General features: G+C 43.6%; 1 protein-coding gene across 4 annotated transcripts in view; it reads right to left on the bottom strand.

Moving 5' to 3' along the window:
• si:ch211-12m10.1 (teneurin-2) overlaps positions 1–15,000 on the bottom strand; it is a 183,967-nt gene that overhangs the window by 39,501 nt on the left and 129,466 nt on the right. For all 4 annotated transcript variants that reach the window (XM_042093974.1, XM_042093975.1, XM_042093976.1 and 1 more), the window contains 2 exons: positions 8,935–9,184; positions 160–398 (listed from right to left, as the gene is read on the bottom strand). In XM_042093974.1, coding sequence (XP_041949908.1) covers positions 160–398; positions 8,935–9,184 — 489 coding nt within the window. The remainder of the gene's footprint in view (positions 1–159; positions 399–8,934; positions 9,185–15,000) is intronic.

Below are 15,000 nucleotides of genomic sequence, written 5' to 3'. Positions count from 1 at the left end.
CTCACTAACATACACATGCCCATACACACACACACTCGAATACACACACATACAGTACACACACTCAAACACATGTATGCACACACACAGACACATACACACCCCTACACACATCTCTACTATGGGAATTGACATTACGAGATGCAGCAGAGGCCCTACCTATGAAGTAGGAGAGCAGGCCGGCCAGCAGGATGGCCGCTCCGATGGCGGACACGGCGGCACATTTCCAGCTGCAGTACTTGGACGGCTTCTTGAGCTTGAAGGAGCTGCGGGAGAAGGTGTTTCTGGGCAGCAGTCGCGGCGGCGGCGAGTAGACCGTGCCGGACGTCAGCGGGTAGCCGGGGGACGAGCTGCTGAACAGGGGGGTGGTGCCCGAGGGCGTCTTAAACAGGAAGTGCCTGCGGAGAGAGAGAGAGTGTACGGGGGTTGATAAAACAGCGATTATTAATTAAGTGAATAATTTAATTATTTGTTCAGTTAATTAAGGACAAAGTCATTCATTATGTATTAGTTAATTAAGCAGTACACACATACTTCCAAAAAAGTTAAACTAGGTGATAAATTGAGGTGAAAGAGCAATATGTGACTGAAACAAATGAAAAATGTCGACACATTAGCACTTTATTATCCACTGTGAATAAATTGAATCATGGCTGTGTGGAGCAATACAGTGGTATGGATTTTGTGTGAAACTTGTGTGATGAGCATTTCATCACGTTCACATGAACAGGTGAATATAACTCTGGCTGCTTTTGCACATGTTTGTAATGTTTACTAATTGTGAATGTGATAAATTGTAGAGTAGTGAATTTAGTGGTGCCTAGCATCCGATAATATGGGGTTTGTCGACCCCATCCAATTGGTTAGCAGGGCTCAGACTTGAAACACAAAATCAAACATAACTATCGGAACGTCACATATTACCAACCGTCCCGTATGTCCAACCTCTTACGTGTATGTGTCACTTAATAATTAATTTCTATACAAACCAAGACGGCGGATTCCTAAAAGGAACGCAAGCACCCACACCATAAGTGTATCTAAATTAGCTACTGTATGTACCAAAAATTACATTTTACCGTGACTCGAAGAGCTGTAAACAGTCTTGTAATGCTGCGTGTACAAATCTGCTTGGAGCTCCAGTGGAATTTTGATTTGCGACAAGAATTCTCGGGCTAACCGTTGATGTGCCGTGAGAAGTTTGGGAATATGCACCCACCAGCCCAGCACTAAACTCCGAGCGTGGTACACAAAATTGGATATTTCAGGCAGCAAAAGCCCCGGTAAGAACCAAACTAGATTTTGTTCAAATCTACACACCTATGGCTACTGAAAAATGTAAGGTTCATTTATCAAATGTTATTTTGAAGTATTAAAAAACATTGTTGTTTTAGAATTTTCGAATGAAATGGTTGGTAATTAGTACGTTTACGATACTATTCACAGTGTTTTGGTCAGTGTGTGGGGTAAGTTGTGAGGACGGTGCACCCGCACTCTGATGCCTGCTGAGCAGCCCTCCTCCCACCGTGGAGCGGGCGGTGCCCATGCCAGCCCTGTTGCCGGGGGCACTTGGTGCCAGGTGGGCGTCGGGCCGGGGCAGTCTGTGGAGGGGCAGATGGAGCGGGGATGAAAGTGGCCAGTGTTGACCACGGCGCTTTGATGACGAACCGACGGCCTCAATCGCAATCTGGCGCCCCCCCACACACTCGCAAACCCCCCAGTTAACTGCACTCTCAGATCTCGTTCCATCTATCTTGTCCGGGGCAGGGAGTTCTGACCCGGCCTGACCCCACCTGCTCTACCCCATTCACTGCCCACTCCCCTCTCCGACATCCACTCAGCCCACCAATATGTGGAAGTGGACCCTGTGTCCTCATGGCCTCTGAAATGACTCCACATCCTCAGGACCCCCTCCCCTTATCCAAACTCACAAGCCTCTCTCTCTCTCTCTCTCCCTCTCTCTCTCTCTCTCTCTCTCTCTCTCTCTCTCTCTCTCTCTCTCTCTCTCTCTCTCTGAAATGACTCCACATCCTCAGTACCCCCTCCCCTTATCCAAACTCATAAGCCTCTCTCTCTCTCTCTCTCTCTCTCTCTCTCTCTCTCTCTCTCTTTTACAGAAGAGCAGGAGAGCTTTTAGTATTTTTTTAGATCTCACATCTCTGTATCCTTGTTACTGTGATACAAGTAGGATAAAAGTCCTTATTCAATTCACATCAGTTCAATTCAAATACATCTTATTTATGTAATGCCAAAACAGTGTAGGTCGCCTCAAGGCCCCTTTTGCCTGAACCCCACTCTCTAAACAACACTTCAATTTATGTTTCATTTTGGGAATTCCCTTTGCAGATCTGATACAGTCTGGTTAAACAGATTGAGTATGATACCAGTTTTAAATATGGCAGTGTATTAGAGAAACACATCCATTCAGACCGGGGGTACTGCAGAGGAGGGAGGCAGTGGACATATGCTGGAGGAGAACTGCTGGTGTGGCCGAGCACAGAGGCTCCATTCCCGGGCCTGATGATGGGTATCCAGTGTCATCTACCCCAAAGGCGCTCTCTGTCTCTGTCTCTGTCTCTGTGTTTTAATCCACAGCCAAGGTCATACACACACACACACACACACACACACACACTCACATACACACACACACACACACACACACACACACACACACACACTCACATACACACACACACACACACACACACACACACAACACACACACACACACACACACACACACACACACACACACACACAACACACACACACACACACACACACACACACACACTCACACACACACACACATTCTCGGAAAAGGATGTCAGGGTCCAAAAGTGCTCCCAGGGCATAGAATAATCCACCAGAGTATCCCAATAGAATCCACACGATCCTTTCCGTTCTCAGTAACTTCTCTCTTGCCGCAACTCATCCGCCATCGGCCCACACTCTCCCCGCCACAGACTTCATTCAAATAATGACAGGCCTACCCTCAAATTCACGTCATCGCGTCACGTCCGATCACAAACAGAACCCCTCAACTGCCACCAGTCTACGCCAAAACCTACCAGTTACTATTTAATTACACACACATACATATTCACAAACACAGTAGTTCAGTGCCATTCATCCTGGTGTCTAACCTTCAAACTGGCCTGAGAATGCTGCCTGCCTTCTCCAGTGACTAACATTTACATGAGCATTTGTGCATTTAGCAAACCCTTTTATCCAAGGCAGCTCGCAGTATAGATAATTTCCTCTCCTTATCAGCATGTGTGCAGCCAAAGCACTGAACTCCCATGGCCACACACACATGCACACAAACACATACACGCACGTATAAACACACACACACACACACACACACACGCACACAGCCATGACCTTGGTGTTGTTAGCGCCTTCCTGCAGCAGCCCACCTCCAGGAGCATCAAATATTAAACACTCAAACTATGGCTTTAAGACCCGCAATAAATTATCACTTGCCACGTCTGGTACTCAAATGTCAAAATGCAAGGCATCAAGAAAAAGGGGTTGTCAGCACGGGCCGGGCCTTATCCCCCCTGCCTGTCTGCAGGCGTGCCATTTCTGCAGAGCCGTAGATACCTTTTTACTTCTTTTTTTATTCCTCAGAGAGCGATATGGGGAAGTGGAGAGGGGGCCGCATGAAAGAGGGCAATAAAGTCTCGGAGATGTCAGAAATGTCCATAGCGGAGGAGCTCTGGTCGGCGGGCGGGACTGATTAATCTCCCGCGCACCAACGAGCGCTAGCGCGGCTACGGCACCGCAGAGAGACGGTAAATGTTGCTCCTCCACTAAATGAAAAAATAAAAGCCCACTCTTTTATATTTATTTCATTATAACATTTTTGTTGTGGACATTTAGCAAGAAGCCCAATCAAATAAGGGTAAAAAAATCATTAAAATTGTGAGGAAGGCATCACACTGGTCACTTGTGTGTGTTATAAATAATAAAGGCAAGGGCTCCAGACCTGAGCTCGGACCAAATGATCAACACCTTTGGGAGCCATTTGCTAATCCTGGTCACAGCAGCCCTGGTCACACCCTGTGGACAGCATCTGAATGGTTGCCTGGGGATGGTGCTTCAGGATGCCAGAATGAAGACAAAAGAGCTGGAGGAATTCATTTATTCCATGGCCATAAACCTCGTTAATTCTCTGGCCAAGGAATAATTCATATTTTTGCATTAGTATTCTTGCATTCCCATTGGCACTTCATGATTCTTTGTATTTTGCTTTCGATCTGTTCTCTCATTTTCAACTCTTATTTGTATGTTTTATTTACCCTTTACACACATTTCTGCAAATCAATTTTAGTTACAATTGATTAGTTAATTAATACTCATTTAATAGTTTATTCACACTAAATTAATTAAGCAATCAATTTTTCCAATTATGTTTGCCAAAATGTGTGTGGAAAAAACTGAAGAGAAACTTGACTGAAAAACATAACTTTGTACACTTGGGTTATTTGGGTAAACACTGCTGATGTAACTTCAGAGACATAAACAATGGGTGTGCATAATATAGTTTAAACAGCTCAATCACAACTGAAAGACAGGGGATTCATTTCTTTCTACCATTTTCATATCTCAATACTGTTTGCTTTCCTACTGCATTGGTTATCCCCAATTTTCCTTCTGATCGGCCCCTTAAGGCATGCTGATCCCCCTTTTGTGGCGATGGAGAGTCTTTTAATGGTGAGCATTCACTGCTCTCCTGCTCCTGCCAGAGAATTGGCCACAGTGTGCCACTTCACGACCGAACGCACCCCACTGAGGCCCGGTAACGGCAAACACACACACACACACACACACACAAAACCCCAAGCAAATAGAGCAAAACACAGCAAAACAAAAACAAGGAAGTTGTGCAAAGGCTCGCTCTCACCGTAAACACCTCTGCGTCTCCCAGAGGATGGCCTGGAGACCAGAGCAATTAACATGGAAGACGCTCACAGATAATGAACCCGAATCCACTGGCGGTATGTTATTATGGAAGCCCTGCCGCTAGAAATTCTAAGGGATGACAGTCAGAGGCTTTTGTTCCACTCTGAGCTTTGCCGGTGACTACCACTAAGAGCCATTTAAGGTCTACAGCTTTTAATTATTTGCTCAAATTGCATCCCTCATCTTGTCTTTAACCAAAGGAAAACAAGGCAAACAAAGCACAATATTTATGTTTCTTAAGGTCACTTAATTGGAACAGTCACCACAACACCACATAATAGCGGCTGGACCTTCTACTGTTCCACTGGAACATCTGTCAGTATGTTAGACTGGATGCCAGCCAAACTTAGCCCCGCCCACAACATTTGAGGTCAGGAAGTTTGGTCTGGACTTGTTCCGTTGTGGAGCATCTATGCCCGGACCAGAGCTGTTCGGACCAATCAAATTGGGCTTTGTACGATGATGGACAGATAAACAACAGTGTCTTGTCTATCACGTCATCTGAGCATGCTTAGGTTGATTTTGTTTGCAACAAAAACGCTGTGGCTAGAAACTAAAAGCGGTTTGGCCTTTCATTTACACGAAAACGGAGGTTTTATCACTGAAAACGATTATTTGTGAAAATTGCACTGTAAACAGACAATGTGATATGTTCCCTCATTTGCTTAAAATCTCTGATTGGCCACCTGTTTGCTTGAGGGGTTTGCGACACCCTTCCCCAGCTGTTTTTAGCAACGGAATTATTTTTTAAAACATCTGTTTTTTTCCGAATAGCCTACCCTGCTACGTATTTCAATTTAAATTGAATTTAATTTTCAATTTAATATCACTTATAGAGCGCCAAAACATTGCACATGTCTCATGGTGCTTTACAGAGTGTTAAACAATCAGAGAAGGCCCATGAGGAACATTTCGTGGTCTTAGATTTCTATCAGGTGTTGTACAAGATATTGACAGTGCAATAACTTAAAAAAACCACCAGAATTTTTTTTTAAGGCATTTGTGGAAAAGAAGGATGGTTCGGGTGTTCTTCATACCACTGCCATGCCACTGCTGAAAGAAGACAGAGGCTGGAGATGAGCTTCACTCCAATGCCTCAGCCCAGGCCCACTAGCATTCACTCATTATCATCACGTTTGAATGATATCCAACGCATCTCACAATCTCGACATGATCTCAATGGGGATTTAGCCATCCCTGCTCAACCATCCTTAAATCATGGAGGGGAAAAAAGAGCCACTTAACACTGAGTGAGTGTTATCTAAGATTCATTAGTATTACTCAATGAATCATAACACTTCATAAATGTATGCAGTCCTTGCTATTCCTTAGCGAGACACAATTATCTCATGACATTTCAGTTTGTTTCTCAGTGTATTGAGATCAGCTTGTAACTGGGTTGTTAGTGGTGTATGGGGACAATTATGAAAAAAAAAAAAAAAACTCATTAAGAAAACCTCTAAATCAAACCAGACACAATGCAGAGCAGGCTACTTGGTTGGAGTGGCTCTATGCAGATTATTTTTTGTTGAGGGTGTGGGCACTACATAAAGGCTTAGGAAAACGCACAAAACACAAAGAAATGCATTTATTTATCTATTGGTTTGTTTTTTACGGCTAGACACCTTGTCTTCATATGGGTCATGTTGTTGTTGGTATCACAGAAGTCTAGAAATGACCTCTCAGATAGTTGCAGTGAGTCTTTGCTATTATTCACCTAATGTACCACTTAACTATATTTTACATTTCAGTGTAGGAGAGGTGTGCCACATGAGAGAGTCAAAAAACACTTTCCTGTATTTTAGGATAATACCAAACTCCATGAAGTCATTTGTGCACTGTATACCACAATGACAAACAAATGATGCAATACTGCAGCTTCCTCACATCTGTGGTCGTTAATGGGAGACATACAGTATCCCTTCGGGGTATTGTTACAGTTCAAACTACAAAACAAGATGGATGTGCAGTTAAAGACTACAAGAACCACCGTCTACTGCATACATCAGGGAGTGATATGCCTCATCCACTGAGGAATATGGTGCCTCAACTTAATGAAATCTTTTTCTGAAACAGGAAAAGATTGGTTATGTTTGATTTTTTTCTAAATGTATTTTTTTCTAGATGTATTGTTTGTGTTTCAGCTTTCTCAATATCTTTTTCTTTAAGGCGTGACAAAACTCCTGATAAACATGCCTACACAAATACCATTCCCCAAAGTCAGCTTATGCTTTATTTTTTATTTCTATGGCTAGTTATGAATGTTTGTCTCAAGAGGCCTTGGAGGGGCAGCTGATTCAAGTCCTGGCTCAGTCAGTGGCAAACCCCTCGGTGAAAAATGATTAGGTGCTTGCACTTAAAGTGGAACTGTAAATACCCTGAGGTATTATTTCTGAGAAAATGGCAAAGCGCACAATTCAGCAGGTATGGGGAAGGGGGTGGGGGCACTCGCTGAACAAAGACATATCAATTGAGGTGTGAGTGCTGGTCAAGGCTGCATGCTCCAGCAGTGCATACGCCTACAGAGAGAGGGACTTTGAAGTGGAGGCAGTAGGGAGAGCAACCAGATGTCTGCAGGCACATTTATATGTTTGAAGTGCGTGTGTGTGTGTGTGTGTGTGTGTGTGTGTGTGTGTGTGTGTGCGTGTGTGTGCGTGTGTGTGCGTGTGTGTGCGTGTGTGTGTGTGTGTGTATGTGTGTGTGCGTATGTAAGGATGACCAGACTGGGAGAGAGCCATGAGGGTCACATTAATAAAAGCACCCTCCTGTCCGCAGTACTGACAGAAAAACTAAAACACTTCTCTCTCCCTGCCTCCCACTCTCTAGCCACTCACGAGACGCAACCCGGCCAAGCCCACCCGCACTGTTGTGACAGGGGACACACGTCACACTGACCATGCTCCATCTGCGCATCAGCACCCGTCCGTCCCTCACCCAGACAGCCCCACCCCCCCCCCCCACACACCACGTTACCGTCCTGCCAGTCACTGTTCATCAGAAAACTGCCTACGTTTGACAAGAACCAAGCCGTCACCCAACCCAACCCCACCACCCCCACACCCTCCGCTTAAAAAAAAAACAAACAGCAAAAAATAAATAAATAAATGGAGTGGTGACTGGTTGGCTGTGAAGGCAGTGTGAGTGTGTGACAAGACACCCCAGCTGAGACAGCTGAGCGGAGCGGGGGATACTGCGCTGGCCATCGGCGACTGGGCACTGGGGCTCAGCAGCGGGCGGGCGGGCGGGCGGGCGGGCGGGCGGCCGGGCGGCCGGGGAGCAGAGTGGAGTGGGCTGTGGTGGAGGGCAGCGACGGCGTCTCTGCTCGCGGTGAATAAAACATCTGAGGGGGGCGCAGTCAGTCGCCGACTCATGAATAGTGCATGGGCGATGTTCAGGGTGTGATTCGGGAACAGGGGGAGACGACCTCAATCGCAGCAGGAGAATAGTAACGGCAGACACACCGTGCCAAAAAAAATGAAGAGGAGGGAGAGGAGAGAGAGAGAGAGAGTCAAGGAAGCGGAGACAGAGAAAGAGACGATGAGTGAGTGAGAGAGAGAGACTGAATGAGATAGACAGGGAGAGAGAGAGAGAGAGAGAAAGCAGAAAGATGGAACCCAGTTTGGCTTTCTGCATTACGCTAAGAAATGTGGTGGCAAAACCAATAACACCATATTAAGTGATCTGCAGCGAAGCATGCTATTGTTTTGATGTGTGTCAATGGGATTCACTGACACCTGGTTATGTACCTAAGGCGTAATGTGATCCAATACACCAACTGCGTGTTCATTGCAGGCTGCAAATTGGCTGCCAAGCCAGCGCGTGCTACTCCATAATGCACGGCTGCTGGCACGCCACTCGCTACTCGCCAAGCAGCCGGGGCAGGCAGCGGGCAGATGAGATGAGATGAGATGGGCGCAGGTGCCCAGATGCCAGTCAGTCGGTCAGTCTGACGCCTCTTACCGTGTCTCCAGCGGCACGTTGCTGTTGAGCGCCCAGCTGTCCTGGAGCTGCACGGACTCAGGCGTGGAGGGTCCGTCCGCTGGGCCGCCGGCCTGGTGCTGGTGCTGGTGCGCGACGTGGCCCAGGTTGCGGCGGCCGCCCGTGGTGGTGTGTGCGCTGCGGTTCAGGGAGCTGGCCGAGGACTGGTGGTGGTTGCTGTGCGGGGGAGGGAGGGGTGGACGCAGCGACTGGCTGTGGTGGCTGGACGAACCTGAATAGAGAGAGGGGAGAGGGACACAGCGGGAGGCCTGAGGTTTACTCACATGGCTAATTACCACGGCTAGGATCACTGCACTGGGAAAGCCTTCAAATAACACCATACTTATTATATTGCTCCACTTAGAACCAGCTAATCAAGACTTTTTTTTTAATTACTGTGCTGTTGAACTGCAAAATTATGAAGACAAGATAAAAATCTATATAGGAAAAAGGAGGAAGAATGTTTTAGTGCACGTTTAGAAATATGGATTATTTTTAGGGAACTTTTTCACATATGCAGTAACCCATTCAAACTGTAAATGTGATAAATGATAAATGTGTTGTGGTATTGGGTGTGCACAAGTAAGCATTTATTGTTATTATTTATTTTCCTTAATATCTTGCCTAGGAGACAAATGATTGTAAGGACCATTAAAGCTATTTACATACATCATTAAAGAATAATTTTGTTTTGAGCAGTGCATTTAAAGCACAAAAAGTAGGATTCATAATATTAATCAATGACAGTGAAAATTTCACTGGATAACATTACTATTGACGCTAACATCGATTTTTTAACATATTTATGCCAGAACATGCATACTTCAAATCTACTCTTATGATGTTATCTGAGTGGTTATTATTTCAAACTAAATATAGTAGGCTTAAACATTGAGTTAACATTGAGTATAAAAACATTGAGTATAAAAATATTATAAAACCTGTGGTTTACAGTTCCATATTAATGTATACATTTCTATGTACATTAAATAAATGCATATATCTGAAAATACCAAAAACATAATAAATCAAACTATTTTATTTAAATACTGCTGTTCATATGCACATCCTCCTCACAATATATTTCTAGCTGCTGTATGGAACAGAATAGATGATCTGATTCTACAGAGAACAATAGATAAGACAAAGTTTACTTTTCAGCTACGCCTCAACAATCACTGGTCAGTTCTATTCACAGGCTAGGATGTCTATTCTTTAACTTACACATTCAATTTCCACAGTTTATGTAAAATTATTCACACTAACTTCAATGTAGCAGTATCTAACTTCAATCTATTGTTTTCTTTATCCCATCAGTGTTTACTCAAATTTACATTTAAAAAAAAGGGGCAAAATAAAGATTCGATTCACCTGCATTGATCATAATCACGATTTTACGATTCTTGTATGTGAAAAACACCATTAGCTGAAGGTCGGACAAGCTTCAATTAAAATTCATCCAGCACCTTGTTTTTTTTTTTTATTTACATAGACGAGGTTCTCGCTTCGAGGGGAGAGACAAACCTCCTCCTCTGACTCAAAGGCCTCATGTCTTGTGAGAGAGAAACACAGCGGCTCAGATGAAAGAGGGACTGGGGCCCAGAACAGATCCGCCACGGTTCCAGGTCCAGCGTGTGTAATCTGTCTCACTCCACTCCGTGGCAGAACAGGGGAAAATAGGCCTGCCAACAAAAGCCCAACTCTGCACAAAGACCCGAGGCTGAGAACTCCCGAGGAATATCAGCGGGCAACAATGGCTGTGTGGAGCTACGGATTATGCTATGTGACATGTCCATCAAAGCCTCCCCCTCTTCCTCGCGAAACGCAATCCAGCCGAACCGCCTCACAAAAGCCATCGCGGGCCCTGCCGTTTAATGTGCTTTGATAACCTTGGCGAGGTGCGGATCCAAGGTTTTCGCCTTTTGTTTTTTCCCCTCTGAGGGACCCGCGGTTAAAACAAGAATTGAAGCGACAGCCATAGACTGCTATTAACTGGCTTCTGAATAGGCATGTGATGGTGGGGGACATATCTAATGGTCCGTAAGGAGATTGCTTCAGCCAGGATCCGGTGCTTTAACATGGGCAAAAAAAAACGGCACAGTCATGCTGGGGGCCCCTGGAGAGTGAAGCCAGTGGACGAGGTCAAGACAAAGACCCTCTCCTCATGGGAGAAACACAAACTACAGGCCTGATCAGCACCCGTGGAAGCAAAGTCACTACAGTAATGCTCAGATTACAGCTGTATACCACAGGCATGCCTTTTATTAGGCTACTGTATTATGTGGAATGGCCTCCGACACGCATGCACGCACGCACACACACACACACACACACACTCACACACACACACACACACATTAGGCCTCACTCAACACCGAAATTCACAGATCCCTGAGGGCTGTGGTGAAGAGGCGACCACTCTCACACACATGCTGGTATGGAAGGCCCGCAATGTATATTTTCTGTGTTGAGGGGCTGGGTGTTAGGATGGTGCGTCGTATGCAATGCCGTAACACTGAGGCCAGTGAGATCATGGAGGAGGTAGATCTAAAATGGATGTCAGTACACAGCGATGTGGCTGTGGTACTCAGATATAATCACAGATCATTGAAAAGCACATATCCACTCACATACAGAAATCAGTGTTTCCCATACATTGACTTATTTGTGGCGGCCCACCACAATATCAACATTGACCACCACACAATGATTTTCCAGGTTGTACGAAATTGTGCTTAAATCTGGTTCATCATAACCATGCTACGCTAATTTGTTAAAAACTGTTGAATTCAAGTTAATTCTGCAAACCTACCCCCACAAATAGAACTCAGTTCTGTGGGAAACACTGGAAATATACTTGTTTACTAGATACATACACGCATACTATACACACACACATAAACAAACACACACACACACACACACACACATTACGCTTTTCAGTTATGGGTGAAATACTGCCAGTCTCGCTTTGTGTGTGAAAGCAGTTCGAGTGAGGGGAGCTCATCACAATGGGGCGAGACACTGTTGTTTACCGCCTCAGATGTAATTCTCTATATTCCCCAAACACCCCATGAAATACCAAATAGATTCATAATATGTTTACTGTTTCTATTATTCAAAGTAAACAAGAGCTGTAATAACTAGAGCGCTCTACGAAGCTTAACAATAATTATGAACACCTTGTCTTTCACCAAACCATGCAATGGCCCCATAATTTGAAAATATCGTCCCCTCATTTCGCCATCATGTTTTCACACAAGACAGACAGCTTCTAATGTATCACTGAGTCAACGCACAAATCTACTTATTGCTCTCTAGAAATTAAGAGTTTCTCTTTCACAGTGCATACTGCGCGCAACTGTGTTCTGTGGTAATCCTTTCATTCAAACTTAGTTATGTCGTCAACCCCCCGCCGTGCTAAGCAAGTCTTAGCTGATGATGGATTCTGTCTAATAACAAATCCTTCAGATGCAGATGCGCGATCTGCTGTTGTATTCTAGCACAGCCGAGTTCATTTGACATTTGTGTGGCTGTGTCATGAGCTTGCAGCCATCCTTTCAGCCATGCGATTTATTGGGATGTGAAACGGCTGTGAAGTCATTCCATCTTTTCGGCTGACACTCATTTCTCTGTGCGATCCTCAATGCCGCGCCCCGCTTTCAAAATGTGTTTTCGTCCCAAAGCTTTCCGTTCCCCACCATTTAACAGTGTTTATGAATAATTGAGTCTTGATCCAGTGAGCAAACCTCGGTGGCAGACAACACCGAGACTGTTGCGGCTTTTGAGAGGCCTATTTCTCAGGCTCTGACACATCCACCCGGTTCCTGTTTCTCATCACATTCTGCTTGAGAATCTGTGTTTGGTTCAAAGGCAATTTGGATTCTGATTAAAGAATTGTCGAGTCCCTGTGCTCAAAGGGTGAGGACCAAGAGGGAAAGATCAGTATGTTGCGAGAGAATAGCTCACATACAATAGCGAAAAATAACTAAAGAAAAAGTATTTTCTTTCTTATTTTATTTTTTAAAAGTGACAACCCTACCAAGCAGTAATTAACTATTTGTATTTTTCCCCAGAATGACATTTTCTCCAAAGGGCTCCAAAGTTACAGAGAGCACAGTGCAGAAAAAATACCAAAAAAAATACAAAAAGAGAAAAACTAAAATCCTGCGTAAGAGTAAATTACAATTGAGAGGCAACCCAGAGAGAAGTAGAGGTGTAGCACAAGAGCTTGGTGGGAGGGGTGGGCGGCTGAGGCTGCTGGTGCTGGTGCATGGCAATGGCGAAATTACTGCAGCAAGGGATGACAAGGATTAAAATAAATTGCCCAACGTGAGCAGCGGGAACCTTGGAAAAACAATACCAGTAAAAGCATAAATGTCAATTTGGAATGATAAAAGACTCAATCTGTATGTGGCAGGGGAGGCCCCTAGATACTCTCAGGTAATAGAAACTGTGAATTTTGCTGTGACTAAGGCTGCTTAAAATATAAATAAGATGGTGTGATTGGTGAAATGTCTTTCAGTTTCTTTCACATTTATTCACCCCTTTTCATAAACAGAAGCTCTGTGAATGTCCTCCAGGATAGGCCAGAGGCGTAGACGGCTTATTGGACTCCCATGTTATAGCATCTCCTGTCTCACAGTGGGTTCACACACACACCGCAAACTCACCAATCCATATCTGAGGACAACATTGTATGGATAGAATTGTAGAACTGTAGAATTGCATAAATATAGTTTTATATGTTTCAATATGGATACTGATAACAATTTCTGAGTGACATGTTGTTGTTTTATTTCTACAAATATTTAAAATACAGAATTTCAGATATACTGAAACTGTAGGTTTACTTTTCAGTTCCTTGACACTGCTACACTCTTTGGATGCACATATCTGTTTCTTCTATTTCTTTGTTTATTTGTAATTTTTTCCATAACACTAAGAAAAAACATACATTGAATACACACTTGAAATATAAGTCATAACAGCTAATCAAAACAATATGTTTGATGTATTACACATTGCAGCAACTTAAATGTAAAATAGACATGAACAGTACATGTAGTCAGCTGTTCTTGTGCTTTTATAATATGTTTGATGTATTACACATTGCAGCAACTTAAATGTAAAATAGACATGAGCAGTACATGTAGTCAGCTGTTCTTGTGCTTTTATAATAGCCAACTTAATTTTTCATTATTTTTGTTTTGCCTTAAAAGAAATGCTCAAAGTAGCTTTTAGTATTTTTAACCTATTTTCTACCTGAGTGTCCTACTGTATTATTATTTTTTAACCCTATTTATTATTATTATTATTATTATTATTATTATTATTATTTTAAAATTATTATTATTTATTTTACTTTTTTGTTTCTGCAAGTGTTCACTGTATCAGCCCGTATAATGAATCTGAAGGAAATATAAACAGCTAAAAAGAAATATAAACAGCTAAAAAGAAACATCAACATCAACTAGACAGCAAGGTAGGTTTTAATATTAGTATATAAACTAAGGTTGTGACAGACCACCGACATCACCTAGTCCTAACTTACCAGTAAACTGTGTAGGCATTCTTAAGCCTCTGTGGTCTTTTTTGTTCTTAGATTTATTTTTTTCTTACTTTGTTGTTCTTACATTTATTTAGTTCACAGTCAGATGCGTCGGCTGACTTTTTTTTTTAAAGCACATGAGCTTTGACTCTGTTGCAGACATCAGCATTAAATCTGATTATATGGTTGCCAGATACCTGTCTGAAGATTAGAACAAACATACTAACTGAAACACTAAGACTGTTTTATGTTGTTTTTTTTCAAACTTTTTGTCATTTAGGGTCTTTAAGGAACTATTTTTTTTTATTGATACACTGCTCATGCTCAGGGCAGCCATGGTTAGCACTCTGGACTTGTAACCGGAGGGTTGCCGGTTCGAGCCCCGACCAGTGGGCCACGGCTGAAGTGCCCTTGAACAAGGCACTTAACCCCTCACTGCTCCCCGAGCGCCGCCGTTGTAGCAGGCAGCTCACTGCGTTAAATGCAGAGACCAAATT

Source organism: Alosa sapidissima, chromosome 5 (genome assembly GCF_018492685.1).
Source record: "Alosa sapidissima isolate fAloSap1 chromosome 5, fAloSap1.pri, whole genome shotgun sequence".
Lineage (NCBI taxonomy): Eukaryota > Metazoa > Chordata > Actinopteri > Clupeiformes > Clupeidae > Alosa > Alosa sapidissima.
Note: the sequence above shows the minus strand (reverse complement) of the source record. Positions and strands in the feature narration are given on the sequence as shown.